At 43.1% G+C, this 21,439-nt stretch overlaps 1 protein-coding gene across 1 annotated transcript; it reads left to right on the top strand.

Annotated features, from left to right (window-relative positions):
- Nucleotides 1–14,199: 14,199 nt before the first annotated feature.
- On the top strand, nt 14,200–20,543 carry cdc42ep3 (CDC42 effector protein (Rho GTPase binding) 3). The gene is made up of 2 exons (XM_070841037.1): nt 14,200–14,381; nt 18,710–20,543. Exon 2 carries the CDS (start codon nt 18,943–18,945, stop codon nt 20,020–20,022), a length of 1,080 nt encoding a protein of 359 aa, XP_070697138.1. The 5' UTR covers nt 14,200–14,381; nt 18,710–18,942; the 3' UTR covers nt 20,023–20,543.
- The last annotated feature ends 896 nt before the right edge of the window (nt 20,544–21,439 follow it).

Genomic DNA, 21,439 nt, shown 5'->3' with positions numbered 1-21,439 from the left:
AAGCTGAAGCATGCTAGCGGCTGTGAGGCTGTACTTAGAGACAACTGTGCTAAATGCTAACATCATTATAATCACAATAACAATGCTAACACCATCTTAGGTCAACATTTGCTAATTAGCACTAAACACACAGTTTAGGCTGATGGGAATAATTTTTATTTTTATTTTGACATTATAATAGTCAGAAGATTACCAAATGCATTCTATGAATATCTGTACAATATTTCATGGCAATCTATTCATTAGTTGGCGACATATTTCATTGTGGTACAAAATGGTAGACCAACAAACCGACTTTGCCATCCATACTGAGCCATGCTGCTAATGTGGCTGGTAAAAGTCTTCGTCCAGGCGTTCTAACCAAGACATATGAAATGAGACACAGCCAGAGAGAAACAAGTGATTAAGAATCTGTAGTGACCCCAAGGGACGCTGTCTTAGAACATCCATCCGCTTCAAAGAGCCACTGAATTAGTCAGTTCTTTCTTCGTTTTCTTTTGATCAATCTTTAATGATTTCTCAACAGAGGAACGGTGAGTGCACAGCATATAAAAGTGAATTCACTAGTGAGGGAGAAATAAACCTGAGTGTTTGGCCGTCCCATCTCGCAGGTGGAAGATGGTTTATTGTCCATGACACAATGGACTGCTCCAACATCCAGCACAGCCTTGTATTGTCTGAAGCCAGTCAGGCCTTACAGGGGACGTGAGGAAATCTTTGTGTTATTTCTAAAATGTGAGCTAGTAAAAGTTAAGCTGCAAAACACACGGGGGTGTTTCTGATTCAGAAATAGCAATATAAAAACCATCCATTCATTGTTCTGTGGAACACCTCAGACATTACTGCATATAACACTATAAGCAAGAAACGTCATTCTCTTGGATTAATAGCACACTTTGCACACTGGACGGCAAGGACATGGAAAAAAATTGAGCGTCGCTCTTTATAACAAAGGATGCAATAGGGATGAGAGCAAAGGTGGTGCTAGAAGTGGAGCTAGCTGTGACTATAGCTTCATCAAGACCTCCAATACATCACCAGAAGTCTGACATAAAAAAATACAGCATTTACTGATCAAATCTCATCAAGAGGAGCCTGAAACTAGTGGAAATGAGAAGGTGGAGGCAGGCAGAGAGAGAACAGCGGAGGAAGGCCACCTGTGACAGGCTGCAGGCTGCAGGCTGACTGCTAGAGAGAGGAGGGACTGAAAATGTTCCCCACGCAAAAATTCCACAACCAGCAAAGGAGTTTTATTCAGAGCTGTGTAGCTTCTCTGTTATTCTGCCTGTAATTCAGTTTTCTGAAGTTGACTATTTCTGCCTGCCGTCTCTCTGCAGTTGGGTTTATTTTGCAGTCCTATTAGAGCAATGAATGGTGAGATGAAATGGGCATATGATAGCCTTTTAAAGGTCACATGTCCTTGTATATATTACATAGCTTACCACTAAATAATCAACTGGCCCCAACAAGACTTTTGGTGATTTTAGACACTGGTCACAGAGAGAATTACATGTCACATGACTTTTCCCCATTGATAGCAGTGAACAACTCTGTGGACCTAAAAAAAATAATTGTTTGTTGTTGTTTAGCAACTTTCATTTGAATTAATTGGAACAGTTCTCATATCCATAACAGTTCTCAGAAATGCTGCTCACTTATTGCAGTTTAGGACACAGTTTTGTTCCACTTTTGACATCTCATTAGTAATAATATGTGATTTACTCTTTCCCTATTGGCGAACAAGTGACCACACCACACACCAGAGTTCCTGTTATGTTATCAGCTTGATTGAAATCTGACCTGATGTAGCTTTAATTCGGTCAGTGCTTCCTTAAAGGATCATTCTGGATTTTGCATCATGGCTATTATATGCGTCAGGGTTGGACCATCATTTCTTTCACTTTTAATAACATTGTCCACCAAGCTGAATTGGACTTTGTTGTAGAAATGTCACCTTCTTCCCTGATCTCAACTCTTACTTTGGTGATATAAGAAATAAGACCCAAGTCATTTTAAACTAGATTTATCCTTTTAACATGAGTGCTGGTGAAGCTGTGGCCAACATACTGTGAACTGGAGATGGATGTCTTTGTTTTGGCCATGCCACAGTCTCATAAATCAGCTCAGAAACCATATGATGGCAAGAGGTAATAAAAAAACAAGACAAACAGTAAACAATGCATCTCCTCCACTCCTCGCCTGAAGCTTCAATTCCTCATGTTTTTCTCTCTCAGGCTTTATTTATGTGGTTGCTGAGTGAAAGCCACCACAGTGGCAGAGAGGCCCAGAATAGCCGAGGGCGGGGAAGGCCAGCGGGCCTTGCATGTGGGCTGCTGAGCTGTGCGCTCTGTAGTGTCTCTAAACCATCCGCTGGCCTGTGGAATGGAGGCTGCTTCCTCATGCATGCCAGTGGTCAGAGCCGGGCCTACACACCCTCAACTATTTCTGTCCTCTTCTCTTGGTCCTTTTCATTTTCTTGCTCTCCTTTTTCTCTCGCTTTATCACACACAGCTGCCTTTTAATAATGAAATATGAAATATTTGGAAATGCAGGGGATATAGAAAATAGCTGGATTCCCTTTGCCCTAATTTCCACTTCATCATGCTCTAAATGATGAATAAAAGTAAACTAAAAATTTAAATATATATCTTAATTTACTCCTACTTTCCCACTATAGTTTTTTTTATAATATATTATAAGCTAGGTATCTTCTCCTGGAGTTATTCAATCCACATTCTATGTTTTGAATGATGCACGTCTTATTTTGGGCCGGTTTGCTGTAACTTAACACTGGTGACACAAGAATATTTATCTATTTATTCCCCTCATCGTAAACAGCTCCGCTGAAGGAAATGCTTCAATTTAAATGTAAGAAATAAGATATGCAATGAGTTAAAGTCATGGTGCTATTTCTGGATAAAAAAATGTAAGCAGTACGGGAAAAAGGATAAACACACCCCATGGAATTGTTAATCATCGTCAGTCATCAGAGTGAAGCACACTTTTAACGATAACACCGACATTCCTGGGGCATTACTGCTGCAGATCACACAATTATGTGGAGCTGATTGAGTCTAATTCAATGTCTAATGAATGTTTAGCTACCTCAAGGCAGGGCAGTATAATCTGGGAGAAATGTGAAACATTTCTTTTGTTCGGTATCTGAATGTGTTGGCGAACGGCACCGCTGGGAAATATAAATTCAAAACAATGTAATCACCGGCTGCTGGGGCATTCTTCAGCCGTACAGAGAGTGGTATTGTTTTAGGGAGGCCTTAAGTTAACATTTGTTACTCTCCAGCTCTCTTTGCTGACTTAAATGTGCAGTATTCAGCAACACAAAGGACCATATGAGTGAAATATTGCCTGTTTGTCCAGATGCATTCCAGGCACCTGGTGAAGCACAAACACATAGACACTCACTGTAGAAGAATGCGTCCATTGAACACTGTATAAAACCTAAACCGCCGCTATATCTCCCACTCAAATACTCCCTCTTTGTCTCCCACACTCACGCTTACTGTACTTTAGTGGCCTGGAAACATGCCAGCAAGGCCTACTGTATTTCTCTACTGTGCATTACACAAATGACGTACTGTCAAGGCTCACTCTTTTTGGTTTAGTGACCCAAATTGCCCACACTGTCAAACCCCACACATTCAAACTCAGAGATGTAAAGAAATCCCCTCACCCTCCATCCCCCATAATGCACCCCAGTCTTGTCTTTACATCTCAGCTCAGACACTTCAGTCTGTATCAGCGGCTGAAGGCTCTGATTGACGGCTAGCCTTGGCTCCAGACAGTAAGAGATAAGCAGGCCCAGATGGGGCAGGTCGGATGTGTCTGCCCATATGATTTAGCCCTGAGTCTAGGACAACGGAGGGGACCAGCAGCGAGCTCGCGCCCCCACCCCAGCCCCGTGTCAAATACATACCACATGGGAGAGGTGTAGATCACTGTTTGATCTGCCCTGTGGGGGAATCAGGATATCCAGACTGGTGTGTTTCTGTGTCGTCAGCCTCTATATGACCCAGATGTCATGGGCAGAGAAGTTGGAGATACTTTACTGCGCAGTAAATTGAGGTGGATCAAATATATGGCCGTTCATTGTGTCACAGAAGAAAGCTGATGGGTTGATCTTGGACTTAAGTCTCATCACTTTACAGTTATGCGCTCTCTCTGTGACCTTGGCCACTGGTTAGATTAGGAGGTTGCTTTACATTGTGCTGCGGTAAAATAGAATGGGTTGAAAAATGGCTGCTAATCACAGCACAGAGGGTGAGTGACGACCCAGTGATCGTAGCACATGTTATCATGTAAGAGTAAGGGTTTCAGTCTGAGCTGGGTGAACAGACGGTTAGTCATATAACAATCATTTATTATTCTGTAGTAAACTGTTCTGGAGTTCTGGAGTTTAATTCGATCATTAACAGCTCTCTTCTACACATACACCAGGGTGGGAAGGAGTTAAAGCATCCCAAGCAAGTGCCTGTGCATGTCATACACTACATCATGCAAGCTTTTTTTTCTTATGACACAAAAGTTAATATGTTACAGAAACCTTACAGATAAGCCACACTTCAATCCAATGGCTTTGTAACAGTTCAGAAACACTTACTCCCTCAGCACCTTTCACCTTAACTGATGATAAGTAGTTCTGTGCTGTAAGGAGATGAATGCTACCATTATGGTTTACACTGATTTATGTGCTGTTATGTGGGGAACGGGACATTAAAAAAAAGGACCTTTTGAACAGGAATACAAGTCGTTTTTGTTTTTTTTTTACCAAAGGTGAAGTCAAACAGAAGATACATAACTTGGTGTAGAAATCTAAAAGAGTTCATAACAAGTTTTTTAACAAGACTAAGAGTGTACAGCCATGCAAGTGGCTCTGTGAGACCGAGGTACTGCGGTGCTTTGAGCTTGATGCTAATGTCGGAATGCTAACACGCTGATGTTTGTTTGTGTTCGCCATGTTCATCATTTTAAGTAAAGCATGTTAGCATGCTAGCATTTGCTAATTGGCACTAAAACAGCTGAGGCTGCTGTGAATGTCATTAGTTTTGCAGATAATTGTTTATAAACCCAATATTGGTGGTTGATGAAAAGTCAAGGCGTAGCTGCTAAATTACAGCAACATAAGAAATGTAATGTTATTACAGCCAGCCTTGACCCTACGTTCAGGTATTCTTTTGGATCTGAGGGCTCCAAATCTCTGAGGACTTTCATTATCTAAACCTTTAATCCAGAATAATGAATGCTTACAGACAACATTAGATCATAACCTCAGTAGAACGACTCTGAAACTACTAATTTGTTAACTGGAAAGATCTTTTAAAAATGCATTTGTTGGTTAATTGTCAGCTCGGCTTCCAATCAGTGTTCTTTTTGATGGTCTCTGTGTTGACGCCACACACGGTTTGTGTCCAAGCTATCAAATGCCCTTCCTTTCACATGATCAGCTCTTTTGTGGCCTCTCTGTGCCTCGGTCTTTTGTACACGCTCAGTTTCACCGCACACGCTCGCTGTCTCAAAACCTCTGTACACGCTCACTGGCTCTGAATACAAAAAAGCCTGAGGTATCCCTGGTATTTGTCTAGCCCCCGCTGCAGCTCCCTCTGCCTTTGACACATACTAGAGTTTCTGAGGAACAGGCCGTTATTACAGGCCTCTGCACGATCCTTCCTGAGCTAATTTCTAAGTCTGAGTTGAAAAATGCGGAGTGTGATACTGTGTATGGCATGTATTGACATTACATAAGGGTCAGTTTGTGAAGTTGAGAGTTTAGAGGCTGAGAGGAATATATAATGATTTAGATAGACAGAGTGACTGAAGAGATAAAATACCTGCAGCGTTCTTCCCTTCAGTCGACAGGTCTGGACAGGTCACCACCATATAACCACACTCAGCTTCTTTTAAACTACAGTATCAGCTTCACAGTCATGGTAGATAGTAGCTGAGGAGTGTCTTTACACAGCTTTGTTCTGGCGGGGGGAAACATGTTAGAAATATGCTCATCACATCTTTTCATTTAAAGGGCCAGGCCATCAGCCAAAACTCCTCTTTCCGCATCTCTGCTGCAGTGTGAAGATGCTGGTGTACGGTGACATTAACCCATCTAAGCTCAATGTCTGTGTGGCTGTCTGACCAGTAACAGCTCTGCTCAGAGGTCGTAACATACACGCTTAAAACAGATTGCTGGTCCCTATACTAATTTACACGTTTAGAAAGTCACTCATTTCACTGCTCCGCTAATTCATATTTTCATAGTATCAATGGATCAAATGACCAAGTGTAATGTGACAGTTGATACTTGTATTGACAAAACCAGGGATAATTTTCATCAGACTTTGCAGTTACCAAACTGCAGTTACTTAACTACTGGTCAACATACTGGAGCTGGTGGAAACCAAAGTAGAGCAAAAAGGAGAGTGACTTTGCTCCATATGACTGCTAATATTGCTCCGTACTGGCTGGATATTAGCTGATATTAGTTATTAGCTGCTGTAATATATAATATATAATAATACATCTACAATCCATTATATTATTATTATCATGATATAATGCATTATACAGCTATAACACATTACACAATAACAACTTTATCAAGCCAAAAAAACAAACAATTAACACAGATTCAATATACCCACTCACATTTCAAACAATAACTGTACATATGTTTGGGGTTATTTATACGAAGTTAGTGTGTATAAGTGTAGTATTGGTGAGGTGTGCTTCCCCACTTTTAAACAGAGCTGCTACTATCTGACTCAGGCTAAGAGTAAACTGTAGCCTTTCCTCAAAAATTCAATGTCAATAATAATAATATAATAATATAATATGTGTTGTTCGAAGTTGGTGGCATTTCAGCCATTTTGTTACAGAATGCCAACAGTATGTGGCCATAATGTACATTCTCAGCTTCAGGCTTTATCTAATATCTTTGGGATAAAAAGACAAGCAAAAGACAGTGATTAATCATTAGACTGTGTTCATTTAAAAGAGACAGGAGTTGCACACTAAGTTACATTTACTGTTTGAAATAATGAAATTCTTAAAAGAAAACCATTGAGATAAAAAGTGGCGTCTGGGTATCTTTAGAAGGCCTGGCTCAGTTCTTTCCGCGTCTCACGGACTTTCCGTGCTCTGCGCTGTTTTGGAACCAATCATATGCTTTACTGTGGGATGCGTGCCATTCATAGAGCTGCCACTAAAATGAGCAGCAATGCCCGAGAAATCCTCAAGAATGCGTTTCTTATTTCAAATTACACAATTAAGCAATTTTATAAGAAGCATGAACGCAATCAATTTAATCAAAGTGTTTCAAAGTCGACAGCTGGAAACCTCCAACGCTCCTAATGAAGTGAGCTTTTGGAGATAATCTCACCAGATGTCACAGAGCACATTGCTGTTGCTGGAAATAAAACCACACATACTTCTATCTAAACCTGAAGAAAAGCAGCCAACACACACTCACTCTGATAATGTACAGTGCTGCAAAACACTCCCAGAGATCATAAACAGTCATTATTATTATTGGCATTATCAGTTCAGTCAGATGAAATCAAAGGCATACCTCTGTGTCAGTGATTTAGGACATTTCTCTTCTGCTTATGTTTCCAGTAACAGCGTAGTGAGATTTTTTCTAAATGCACACAACAAAATGTAAAGTGTGTGTAAAGTGTCAGCAACGAACAGAGACTTTTTTCTTGAGCCTTGGAATGTTATTTACTGACCAAACAGATAAGACTTTCATAAACCAAACTTTAGTGACGCATGGATTCCAAAAGGACATCCAAGTAGGCATGAAGAAAAACAGGAAGTAATCATTCGATCAGATTGGAGGTAAACCGACAACGATGGGTTTCAATTGAGGTCATTCTCCACCCAAGGTTGTCATGCAACAACCATTTAATACACTCCAGATTCAAAAATAGAGCTGAGTGGCTATTTGCTCCATATCTCACTTGTATCTCACAAGGACTGATGAATATTTTTCCTCTTCCTCATGTGACCTGTAACATACACGCTTAAGGTCTTTACTGTCTGTCGATAATTGCATCTAAACATCAGTTTGCACACATTATCTCCTCACATGAAAAAGCGTTATATAACCACTGCAGTGTACATTCTCCAAATACCAGCATGGTGGAGCATGTTCTCAGAGCTTGAAACACGCTTCTAATGAGGAACACACTTTGCCAGGGGCCGAAGAATAAATCAAAGATCCGCAAAGGACACTGTAGTTACTGCACATTGTGTCCCTCAAGCTATCTAAAGATCTCCACTAGCATCACATGAGGCATCCATGGCTGGAATTGGCCCTAATATCCACCTCCCAGCCAACAATGCAAACACAGTTCAGGTTCAGGCCTCCAGCTGGCCTCAGCTTGACTCTAGCTGGAATCCCACTCCACTCACCCCTCATGATATGGGCACGGGCAGCCAGCCAATTCTCATGGACATAATAGTTCTTTGGTTGTGGACGAGGCAGGATGTAGGCTAGTGGAAATGGGCTACCGCAAGCTGATTGCAAGAGGGTGGCCTGTGGCACAGCTACTGGGATTCCAGTGGGAAGACTCGTTCCTTACCAAGTGATGTATCATTCGCTCTCTGTCCAAGGTTGTGAGCCAAACACGGTCACACTAGCGTGGATGTGGTCAGATAGTCTGCTGTAGAAGAGAGCTTGTCTCGTAAAAGGCTGAGAAAAAAATCCCTCTCGGATACTGTTACACCATCATCAATCTGAGATGTTTATGGCATTCCAGGAGTTATTACGTGATGAAGTGTAACATTAAGTTGCATTTACTTGTTGTACATTTCTTCTCAATGCCTGTTCTGTTTCCATCTCCCAGAGATCATGCCTCAATTTGCTGCAATCAGTTGTGGTTTATACATGGACGTCACGTTGGCTTAGAGAGGTACAGCAGTAATAATAGCAGGCAATAACATTAATTAGTTGAATGTTGGTGAGTTTTTCCAATTAACAAAACGAAAGAGTTGTGAACCCTGCTCCAAATGCAGCATGACTGTGGCTGCACTGCATTATGGTCTTTAGAGGCTGTCAGAGGTGAAGTGGTGAGGTTTGTTTGTAATGTTTTCACCCAGTTTAAAGATCGCAGTATTGATTTTGTTGCCCACAACACAACTTGGAGTCATGTGTCTGGCCATAAAAATAATGACAAATAAAAATCCAACATTCATTCTCCTTTTAGCTCTGTTTTGGTCTTCACCATTTCCTGGGGAAGACATCTGGCCCTTTAGCTACTAAAGATCTTTGTTTACCATCTAGCTAGCTAACATGTAGTAGTGTGCTGTAGTTTATTGCAGCATGTCTGTGTCATCAGGGGGGTTGACAAGAGAGGTGAGACTTAACATGACATTAACATTGTGGGCTGTAAACCACAACAATGAGCTTTGCAGAACTGAAGTGAGATTAAACTGTGATGTCCAGGGATCATTTTTCACAGTGAATGACCCTTTTCACATTACATTGTTAACACAATGTTTGATTGAGTATTTATCAATATTTACTAATATTTATGATACTCAACTTTTGTAAATCTGTTAAACCTCTGTATGTAACCTCTGATGTGCTGAAAATGCACGCAGCACCTTAATATAATATCATGTCACTGACAAATAGAATATTTTTGTTAAAATCAAAATTGTCAAATTGCTTGAATGCTTCCTGAACGCGGTAACTACACTGTAAGTTGCATCGCTAATAGACGACAGCATTTCAAACCTTGACCTCTTGCTGTCCTTGCTCTTGAACTCCACCTTTCACCTCACACCAAGTTTGCTCTGTTGCTAAAATTGGCACAAAAGCCAAGGTGCTACCTCTGGTGTGTGTGGTCTGCTGTAATTAGGGATGGTGCATGGCCCGCGCACACACACAAAAAAACATTTTGGGATACAGCCACAGAGCAAGACAGTGTTTAGACTACCCACAATCCCCTCCTCCTCCGCTCTGCTGCACATCTCCTGCACTCAGAACATTGGCCAGTGCCCTCAGGATCGGGTCCCTCCCTATGTGCTGCCTGTAGGGCTGGGAACATTGTGAAATGTTTACCGCCAGGATGAAAATAAATGTTCACATGAGGACCTACAGTGAAATACTGCAACCCTGAGCGAAAGCTTTGATAAGAATGTAAGCCGAGCAGTTATGGAAGAGGCTGTCGACGTGTGGTGTCAAGTCTCCAACTGTTGATAATGTATATTGAACACGTGTGCTGAACATTTTGTTCAAGAGAATGTTATTAAAAGCTGTGAAAAATGTTGACAAATGCCATTGAAACCCCCTCTAGAGATGTAGGGAGGAATGTTGTTCTTATAGCTACATATATCTTTATTATTTTAGAGTTGCTCCCTTTGGAATCAGTTATACCAATATTTTCAGTATTTGCCTCAGATTAAATCATAAAAATTAGAGTTCAGAGTTGACATTACTCTGTGTCCACATTATATTTTCTTAATTTCCTTCCACTCTTCCTACGCTGGTCATGTGATAGATGAATTACAGTGCATAAACACTTGGCAAATGTCCATCACATTACCTCCACATTCAAATAACTGTACTGAAAAGCCAGCAGTAGTTATTAAAAGTGCTTTGTGTCAGTGTTTCATATTCCTCAATCACCCACTTGCCCTACCTCAGACGGCAAGTGATAATGATGTGGCTCGCTCCATAATGAGTGTGAATGGGTGTGTCGCAGCAGATGGAGGAGGAAGGGTGGAGGCGGCTGATGTGAGGTGATAATGTGAGATTAAAACTAAATCTGTGAGACAGGAGAGAGTCACACTGACTAACAGGCAAGAGAGTAGTAAGTATGTTAAGAGCTGAGATTGCTGGTTCAAATCCTGTTTTTCTTAGTTGATTTGCTTTAGTGGACAAGGACAGGCTTGTTTACCTGACCGGAGATCAGCGCATGGTGGAACAGTTTAGACAGGGCACCTCAGACTGTAGAGAAACCTCACTTAGAAAGCTCTCCTTGTGTAAACGGCAGAGACATGGGCCAAAGCAGACCAAAGCAAATTAGTCTTGAACTGGAATAATAAATGAGTGTAATTCCTCCCATAATACAACCCAAAACACAACTTGTGATGGAAAAACAACAGTAAGATGACAAGTATATTCCTGGCAAACAGTGTGCATTCAGCAGAGAAGACCATACAGTGTAAGGTTATGCTGCTGTCTGGAGTATCTGAGGATAGTTGAGGGGAAAAACACACGAGTGGGCCCATCAAGGAAACTGAAAAACCATGAGGGCCAATAATCTAACAACACTGGGTGGGTGTGAAGTTTTGGTAATATTTTCTAATGAGGTATACCTTATGTCAGTTGTAACAAATGACTTTATAAATGTCAGAAAATCATTTTTAAGGATTTATAGATCTGTAATAAATTTGCCAAGCTGAACACCTTCTCCTCCAGGGAACTTTTTTTTTAAGCTATTTACTTATATCCCCATTTGCAACAGCATAGCATTAGTTTCTTACTGTTATAGCTATACTATGTATACGTTTTATAATCTCTCCTGATCTGTTCTGATTAAGCCAAGAGCAGAATGAGTTTTCTAAAAAGCTTCAGGTTACAGTTACTGTTGCTAAGAAAATATAATCACACAGACTCAAATTGGGTTTTTATAACAAACACTGATATTTCACTCAGAAAATCGGTGGTTCAGTTTGAATGTGATCAAGATGTATTGTTGTAAAGGTACATTTAAAACCCAGTTCTCCTGCTACAATAATCCATTAGCTCTGGAGTTGTAAATGCTAAAAAGCTGCTCATCAATAAATTTAGCTCCGGACAAAATATTCTTCACTTGGCAACAAATATTTCTCCCTTGTTAATAACTTAATTGATCTATAAAACAAACAATTACTAAATATTTTGCTACTTCTGTGAACATTTCATTTAAGATAATCATGAATGTTGTAGCCCTTTGTGTGTCTTGTCGTTTAGCGCTGCTCTGCATGAGCTTATTATGCAAAATGCTTGTGCTTTGTCTCTTTATATTGCTTTGCTACATATACTGACTAGTAGGACAGTCCTAGGTTTGAATTTCTGAGCATGTTCTCAACGGGCCTTTTTAATGAAATCCATTTTGACAAAAAAGTAAGAAAAGCACAGGTGGAAGTAATAAAATGAATTCCCTTTAGCTGCTCCAGTTTCAGGGTCCTGGTATCGTTCATGCTGGCTCACTGTCACACTGTCACAGCTTACTGGGAGGCTTAAATAGATGTTAGTAGCCTGTGTTTTCCTACTATAACAAATCAAAATGTGAAAAGGTGTAATTGGTTTGAGAACATCTTAGTATCTGCAGTAGACTAAGACTGCTATATTTAAATATGTTGATTAGTGTGCATTGTCCCTGCAGATAAGTGAATAAAATGATTGATTGACCGTTTAGAGAGTAATTATCTGCATCTTCTACTTCACTGACTGAATTTCCCATCTCTTCACTGGTGAGCAATTCATCTTTCTGAGGGGAATGACATATTTTCCTTTTTGAGCAGCAGCTCTGGAGTTTCCAAGGTTTAATGGTCCTCCTAAATGAGAAGACAGAGTTGTGTGTTCTGCTTACAGATCATGTGCCGGCCACATGGACGCCGCGATGACATCACCCCAAGGCGACACAACAACACTGTGCTAAAAGGGCTTCATTCACAACTGCTGTTTAACTGGTGCTAAATAACGCCTGTGTAAGTTAAATAGAGGGTGTCTCAGCAACGTAAGCTGTCCACAAACAGGCACAACCCCGCATTCATCTCAGCGTAAGACTTTGCAAAGCTTTATATGGTATATGGCTAGTTATTACAGTGGTGCATCCATGACATAAAATATTGCAGCAGGGAGAAAGAGGATTAAAGGAGAATGAGCTACCCGGGCCAGATTTACCACGAAGGAGAGGTGAGAATTTGTGGTGTTTGCAGAAGGATGTGCTGCTTCATATGCTGGACATGACAGGATTATTGTTAAAGTAGTACTACGGCTTGTGAGGACATGCATTCGCTCCTTGTCTTAACCACAGACACACACACACACACACACACACACTCACAGAGTGATTGAAATACAAGAACCCCTCCCCCCACATTTATCTTCTTTGCCCTTCTGTAATACACTGTACAAGCAGAAACACACACCTCTACTCCTCTTAGGGGGGATAATATAGAACAAAGTGTGACATCACCTCTGAACTGCACTGGTTACCACGGTGACTAAGCTTTTTTTTCTTTTTCTTTTTTTTACAAGAATAGAACCAAACCGAAAAAAGAAAATGTGTGCATTGTCCTTGACTTGAGGGCATCAGGTTAAAGCGTTTATGCACACTGTCTTGTGTCTCTGTGTCTGCCTTTAAAATCAGTATAGATAATCAAAGGTTCCCACTGAGGAAGTCTATTTTTGCTGCAGCTCTATCCACGTGCTGACTGTTAGCCTGTTTGTAAATGTCCCCTACATGTGCTGCACTGCTGCAGTATTCTGCAGCAGTTAGTGTATCCACACTGTGTCACCTCAGCCTGCCGCAGCTTTGAGAAATGAGGGGCTGTGCACAAAATGCAGAGAAATGGTTAGAATGTGAGGTTATTTTGCAGAGGAATGGGTGTGCATGTATGACAGACAGATAAAGAGAATGAGGAGAGGCTTAAAAGACAGACAGGAAGAGTCCAGTTAAGTGTCTGCTGGCTGCCGGCTGCATTTACAGAATAGCTCTTATCAGATATGTGCGGTCACAAAGTCAGACAGGGTGAGGCAGAAAGGCAGACAAGGGAAGGAGTGAATACACACTCACTGTATATATCATGAAGGACTGTTTCAGAGGAGAGACAGCCAGACATCCCATGAGGCATGTGTCTTTCTCTACACAGCGTTTTTTTTTTTTTGGAGACCAGAGCTTGTGATCACTCATCACCGCAGCTCCACCAAGGCACAGGAAGCAAGGAGGATCCTCCAACACCACAGATCTGCTTAAAAAATCCCAGCTCTGTGTAGGCGAGAGGACAGACATGCACAGGTGCTGGTAGAGAGATAGGAGGGGGAGAGCATGCAGAGAGAGAGGCGCTAGTAGACAGAGAGAGAGAGAGAAAGAAGGGGAAGAAGGGGGGGAGTGACGGGAGGTGTAGGAGGAGACTTGACTTGCTTCAGAAGGCAGTAGGAGCCAGAGTGCAATTCCAAAACAGCTGTCCGGCAGACGTCCCAGTCGACAGAAGTGCAGCCCCGAGGCAGAGACAGGAGGCAGGGCAGTGTCAACATGCCACAGGAGCAGCACAGCAGCCACTGATCACACACATCAACCGAGGCTGCAGCATTCATGAGAAAACCAGCAAGACCTGGGAAGGGTCAAGATCTGCCCAACGGAACATCTGAGGTGAGTGAGAGCGGGAGAGCTTTACTTCACACTCTGCTGGTACAGCAATCTGATTAAGTAGATAGGATAACGTTGGTGCAGTTTACCTGCTGTAGTGCAAGCGTCCAGGTTTTTCTTACATGTCTGGAGAAGAATGGGATACTGCTTGGTAACCATGAGGCGTGCAAAAGCGTGCACGGTAAGTTAAGCTTGTACAGGAGTGTTTGTCCAGCAGATGCTCTCATACATGTAACACAAGAGCTGAACTGTTAAGAGGAACATGATACTTTGCAAGAGAGACACTTTTAGTCTGGCTACACGCTTAAGGCATGTTCCTCAGAAATGCAGATGCGGCTTTGCCTTTATCTCTCGGACGGAGCAGATTTGAAGGAGGTTCTTACATTGGTACACTGGGAGGAAAGGGCTTTTTCTGTTTTGCCAGCATATGTTGACATTCCCTTCGTGTTTCATGTGCTTTGATTCGGTTTCCTGCTCACCTCTGCCAAGGATAACTGTGGCAAGTGCTGGCCATGCTTGTGGGTGGCATAAGGGGAGCGAGAAAGAAAGACAGAACAAATACTCCACCCTGCTATTCGCCCTGGTCCCAGCACCGCCACCAGGCCCCTGAAAGTAAGGCCTTTGCCTATAATTGAGGTTTTTTTTATGTAAGAGACAGCTCAGTCTATTCTGTAAGGCTACCATTACCCTCTGTGGTATGTGCATTTGCTTTTTATAACAGCCCCAAAGAGAGGGTCTTACTGCTATTCAAAGGCGTAACAGTAGAGTCAAGGCCACCGTTAGATGTTAGAAATGTCATAAGAGTGCAAACTTCCACAAAGTTTCTTTATAGACACAGAGGGAGGAACAGAATTTTGTCTCCCACACGCTGGTGATGTTTTCCTGAGCATAGCTACAACTGAAGTGCAGAATAGCATGCTATTTTTCAACAGCACTGATGTAAAATGTCAGCACAGTAATCCCATGACGGAAGGAATATTTAGGGGATGCACGGTTTCTATTTTAAAGAATGGGGAAGTCATATGCAGGTCATATTTTGAACAGCTGCTCTCATGAGCCTCTCTCTGTACGTCCCTCATCACCAGCTTTGGAGCAGTTCGGCCAACTGTGAAGCGTCATCAAACTGTAGCATTTGTTTAGGCTACAGTAGACTTACACCGCCTCTAAGAATATAATGACCCAGTTATATCACACGTGATTTTTAGGTGTCCAGAAATGCCCAGACCAATCACGAGCTGTTACTTTAATTACCAGATACCAACCCCACGTTTATCTGCCCCCACACTCAAACTTTCATCGCCTTGCTCCTTCTGCTGCGCCCTCACTAACAACTCACCCTCTAAGCACGAACTGATGAGGCAAAGCTCCATTTTTAAAGAGGTTGGACTGGCTCCAGATCACCCCATGCCCAGACCGATGGCTGTTGCTGACCCAATGACACAGTGGCTCCCATTATGACCGAATGCCTGCTAAGGAAAGCGGTGCCATCACACACCTCCCCAGAGGTGTAAATGAAACTGTAAGCATTCTGCGAAGGTGGCGCCACCAGGCTTGGACTTCAGCACGTGCCATGGCGCCTCTTATTGGACCAATTCCAAAATGAGGGTGCGAATCTGGCCTTGGCTTTGAGATAGACCAGAATACACCTGCTCAGCTATTAACAGCCTGCAGAGACACATATGGATTCATTGGGTCAGCAGGTCCATTCTGGGATATCCTGAGCTGTAATTGATTAATTTCCTCTTGGGCCAGCACAAGCTTAACTAACATTGCTATGACTCTGGAGATTCTCTACATATACTCTGATCTATACTAACCTCATGTGGGTTTTGCTGCAGACCGACATGAGGATGTTGTTTTCCTCATACTGTGCTGCTGGCCTCTGGAATTCCAGTCATGTTTGCCATATAAGCCAAACTGAGCCACCAGCAGGACGGCTGACGTGAAGGTCAAACCTTCAGGCTTTCACCGTACCAACTGACTTCTCATGGGCCACAAGTGTTGACCTTGGGTAGGAAGCACAGCTGATGTCCCCCTGTGAGAGCTGCCAGAGTTGGGTTGCTCTTCTGCTTGAAGATTTCCTATAAGTTTTGCCCATACTATTGATTTCAACCAACATTATCATCTATTGTAATGCATGGGCTGTGCATTTTCTTTTGCCACTGGAGAGCAAAAGGGTCCACACAGACCAGGCAGATATTATAATTTCATCAGGGCAGACCGATAATCAATATGGATGTTTGATAGGAAGTGTTTCAGACAGCAGTGCAGCAGTGACCTTCGATTCTTGGGAACTGCATTACAAAAGTTCATACATATATAGATATGTGCACTCTGAGCCCACAGGAAGCAGCTTTTGGCTTGATGATGCATTTGTTTGACTTCCCATCCAAGCCCGAATTCCCACTGCAGTGAGCATCAGCTGTCAAGGTCAGAAAGGACCGAGGAGCAGCAGCAGCAGCAAAAAGGGAGAGACACTACAAAAGGAAATAAAGCAAGTGGGAGGAAGAGAAATAGAAGTAGAAAAAATGAGAAAAGCTTGAGCTAAACAACTGAGGGATTTTGCTTTACCCCACCTCCCTTCCTCAAACACTGCAGCACTCCTCTTCGCCCTCCCTCTTCCCCTTCCCCTTCCCTTTCCCCTTCCCTTTCTCTCCCTCACTATTAGCAAACAAACACACTCTCCTTCACACACATGGCGTGCATTCAAAATGATTATCTCTCACGAGCGCAGTCAGGCACCTCTTGCATACACTCACACTCGCACCAGCACTCGACTACACAAGGACCCTTGGAGAACAGCGTTGCCATTCAACACACTTGCACATGTTCTGCATCCCTCGGTGTTTGTCATGGCTAAATATAGCCCCATAGTGCTTGCTGGGTGACAGGTTTATTTGTGTTGCAATGGCATCCTCTGAAGTGAGAAGATTTCTCCTTGTACCTCACATCGTTAATGAAGTTGTGGCAGATTTTGTTGCAACCGCATTTGATCCAGCAAGTCAGAAACATGAGAATCCATGTTGCAAATGGATGTCAGCGCAGTGGTTTCCAGCCTGCTATTTGGATACAAATACGCAGCAAGTGTCTGTCTCTCTGGCTCCACACTAATGTGCCTGCTGAATAAACATAGCCTACTTAAAGTGTCTCTGATAAGGCTGATGCAGTTTGTCTCTATGGGGTCAGTTGCAGCAGGAATTTGGATGTTTTCTCTGTGAAACCTTTTTTCTTTTTTTGAGGGGGGGATGGACTTGACCGCCCAGGCACTTTTTGTGTAGCAGTACACTCTGTTAGACGGTCACTGCTGACAGACCTCTCATAAGTAAATATGTCTATAAATGGGCAAGCTCTCTCCTCACTGGTGCTCTCTCCCACCCCCCATCACACACACACACACACACACACACACACACACACACACACACACACACACACACACACACACACACATACATGCACACACACATGCACACACACACCCACTATCAATTCTCCTTCCTCACTGTGTGTTTTTCCCTTTCTCCTTGGTTGCTATGTCATTTCAAACGATTCTCTCCTCTTTTTACTGAGTTCATCCTACAATAAGCCTGCTGCCAACGGGGTGACGTCCTCTGTAGGGTTTGTAATGGAAAAGCTCTGAGAGGGCAGCATGCAATCAGGCACCTTTTATCAAATCCAATACCTTCTTAATAATGTTTACCCACCCGGATTTATTGTGCAGCCTATCTGGTATCTCAACCCTTATTAAATTTGGAGTCGACACTCAATTCAGGCCAAATCAATTCACAATCTGCATCACCTTCTCTCTTAAGATCTACTCGCTCTGTAATTCCCTCACTCTATCTCTCTCACTCAATCCCCCTAAACCCCTTTCCTCCCCTCCTTCTCCCCTCTGGCCCATCTCTTCCTATCTCTGTGCGTGTCTGAGCAGTAGCTTGTTCCTATAACAGGCTGCCCTGCTCTGATCCTACTAAAGTCCCACTTTGCTTCTCCTCTCCCAATCTGCGCTCCAGCTGTTCCACATTAGCACATCCAGAGTTGTGGAGGCCAAAGGAGGCTCATGTGTGGAAATGTGAATAGAGCAGCAAAAAGCCTTAGACCCAGGCCTCATCCTCCCCTGCTCTGGCTTCTAGGCATGCCAGATGCAAGATGAGGATTTTTTTCTTGCAGGATCCAGACTTTATTTCTGGGACTTGCGTTTGTGGCCAGATTTCTTTTTCTGGGAAGCAGGACACGAGTTTTGTATCAGTAGCAGTGTTCATCAGAGGGGCATTCAGGAATTGTGTCAGTGCTGAGTTCTTGTTTTAAATATGCTCTATTTGTCTTTTCAGGAAAGTGGCGATTTGACCTTTCCACGCTGCCGGACATCACCGGTCCTGCTTGGAATCCCATTTCCTGATCAATGCCGCAATTGCTGAAATTATTTTCCAAGTCCTGTATGAGTGGTGTGTTACTGACAATGTAACTCGAGCTTCTTCCCTGGGGAACTGTAACGTCCAGAACTTATAGAGCACTTCTGACTTTTCTATCCTGCATATCTGAGATCTCCTCCACAGTTACCGCCATGCCAGCGAAAGCACCCATATACCTGAAACCCACCAATAATAAGAAGGGAAAGAAATGTCGCCTCAGAGATATTTTGTCCCCAGACATGATCAGTCCACCGCTTGGGGACTTTCGGCACACCATCCACATTGGTAAGGGCGGGGAGAGAGATGCCTTTGGGGACATGTCTTTCCTCCAGGGGAAGTATGAACTCTTACCCGGGAAAGGAGACGCCCACCCGCAGTATGGCATCCAAAGTGAGTTTCTGAGAGCTAACAGCACTGGTGATGCTTCCTTTGCCGAGACCCCTTCTCCGGTGCTCAAGAACGCCATCTCCCTCCCAACTATTGGGGGTTGCCAGGCTCTCACCCTTCCCCTGATCTCCTCCACTGTGTTCTCTCTGCCCCCTGAGCCGCTGGAGGACATCATCGGGCCTACAGCTCCCATGAAGCCTGACAGCACAGAGGCAGTGGAGATCCTGCGGATGGACGCCCTGCTGCGCTCCATGGATGTCTTCAGCAGCGAGCCTTTGTCTCCCTGTGCAGATATCCAGTCGAAGCCCGACGTCCTCCTCGATCTGCTGGAAAACACAGATAAGTCCACCTCTAAAGCGGTTGCTAAAGCTAACAAAATAAACAAGGGTGAAACCAGGTTTGACAAGATATCATCCTATTACATCAATGATCACAGCAACAGCACCTTCAAAGCCAACGGAAGCCTGAACAGCAACACAAGCAATGACAGCTTTGACAGCTTTAACGGTAAAAGTGATTTCCAGAACAAGATCTGCAACGGCAGCGGGAGTCTCAATGGCAATGGCAACTGCAACGGTTATGGACACTTTAACAATGACATTACTCTGGGCTTCAAGCAGGAGCTCTCAAAGTGCAATGGAGAGTGGGTGGACAGAGACAGTGGGGTAGAGGAGGGCCGCATCTGTGATTTTGAGTTTGAGTTTTCCAAAGAGAAGAGCACGTCGCAGGATTCCCTCACCCAGATCACGGGGTCATTCCTCTCTCTTGAACTCGATCTGGGCCCATCCATCCTGGACGATGTGCTCAACATAATGGATAAACCCGTAGCGAAGAGCAGGCCTTGAGCTGTGCTGAGGCCCCAAGAGGAGAAAGGGAATTATTAAACTATAGCCATGAGGAGAGAAAGACTCAAAAAGCAATCAAAATGGTGTCTGGATATATCATTGAGATGAAAATGAGCTACAATAGACAGAGCTGCTTATGTTTTTATTGTCAAAACATTTAACTATTCTAGCTTCTATGGAGTGTTGATTCTTCTTCTGTTTTTTTCGTTTGCCATGCCAGCCGCATGTTTAGGGTGCATGTACTTTGAGTTACAGCTAAAACACAGCCATCGTGCCTTTGACTGTAAAAATGCTACATGATAGATTTGTGTTCGTCTGTTGACTTCCAGGGTATATACACGATAACTTTGAGATCCTTTGCTTTTTTACACAGTATTGACCATATTCCATTTTGTGACTTTAGGTGAGTTTAACAAGCATTATTTTGTTTGTCACATAAATAATTTGCCACCTGACTATTTCAAACACTATGCATATTTGTGTTTTAAAAATTGCAACACAAATAAATTCATTTTGTCCTATTCTGGCAATGTTCTTGCAGGTGTTGTGTGTGTAAAAGGGGATGCGATATTTCCAGAAATTATTTAACAAGATAACTCTTAAGTGCTGGTAACAGAAGTAGCAGTAGAAGTGGAAAAGGAAAACAAAGGAGATACCAAAGAAAGAAAGAGCTACAGAGTGACAGAAAGGATAGAATGGATTTATTTTCCTCGCCTCTGACATTCCTTACATTCTGCCTCTCTGCCCTGCAGTGGGAGCACCGGTGGGCCTTCATCTGCCCTACCAGGCGCCTGCTCTATTTGTTTGCGTGTGGACGGGACAGGCAGAGGAGGGGTCTTTGAAATTCCCTGCATTCCAGCCACAGAGCACAAGTGTCCAGGAGCAGACATAAATCAGCTGTTTCAAGGGTGGAGGGAGGGCTTTGGTATTGGAGCCTCGATATTGTCAGCCAGAATGTATAGTGAGATGAGGTTATAAAACACACGCTTACAATCCGCAGGCAAAGTTTGTTCACGGCTGAACGACAGGCGAGTCCTCTCCCTCTGTCTAGTTAAAATAAAGATACGTTGACACAGCAGTGTTGGAGAAGGACAGCAGTGATTACCCATACAAGAAGCCTCTTGAACTCAGCCACCTCTCAGCAGTGGCCTCCTTGCCCTGATCTTCTGTCCCTGTGGGCCATTCAGTGTAGACACACGAAGGGTAAGTCACATCAAGACCTTATGGAGGCTTGTGCTGCTCTGTCATTCTTTTTTAGAGAAAACAAACTCACCTCCCTTCTGACACATTCAGAGCCAAATTTTATTGTGTTAGCAAGCTAATTTCACATGCAAATAATTATCTGGGGTCAATTCAGCTTCTTTCATTGAGCGGGCTAATGTGGCGAACCTCTCAGAGGCCCTCAAAGGCCTCAGTA

This window comes from Pempheris klunzingeri, chromosome 12, assembly GCF_042242105.1.
Source record: "Pempheris klunzingeri isolate RE-2024b chromosome 12, fPemKlu1.hap1, whole genome shotgun sequence".
Taxonomy (NCBI): domain Eukaryota; kingdom Metazoa; phylum Chordata; class Actinopteri; order Acropomatiformes; family Pempheridae; genus Pempheris; species Pempheris klunzingeri.
The sequence above is the reverse complement of the archived record's forward strand: the minus strand, read 5'-3'. Positions and strand labels throughout refer to the sequence as shown.

What these genes read in the sequence shown, in the direction of transcription:
- cdc42ep3 (XM_070841037.1), top strand. Translation starts at nt 18,943, where the DNA reads ATGCCAGCGAAAGCACCCATATACCTGAAACCCACCAATAATAAGAAG.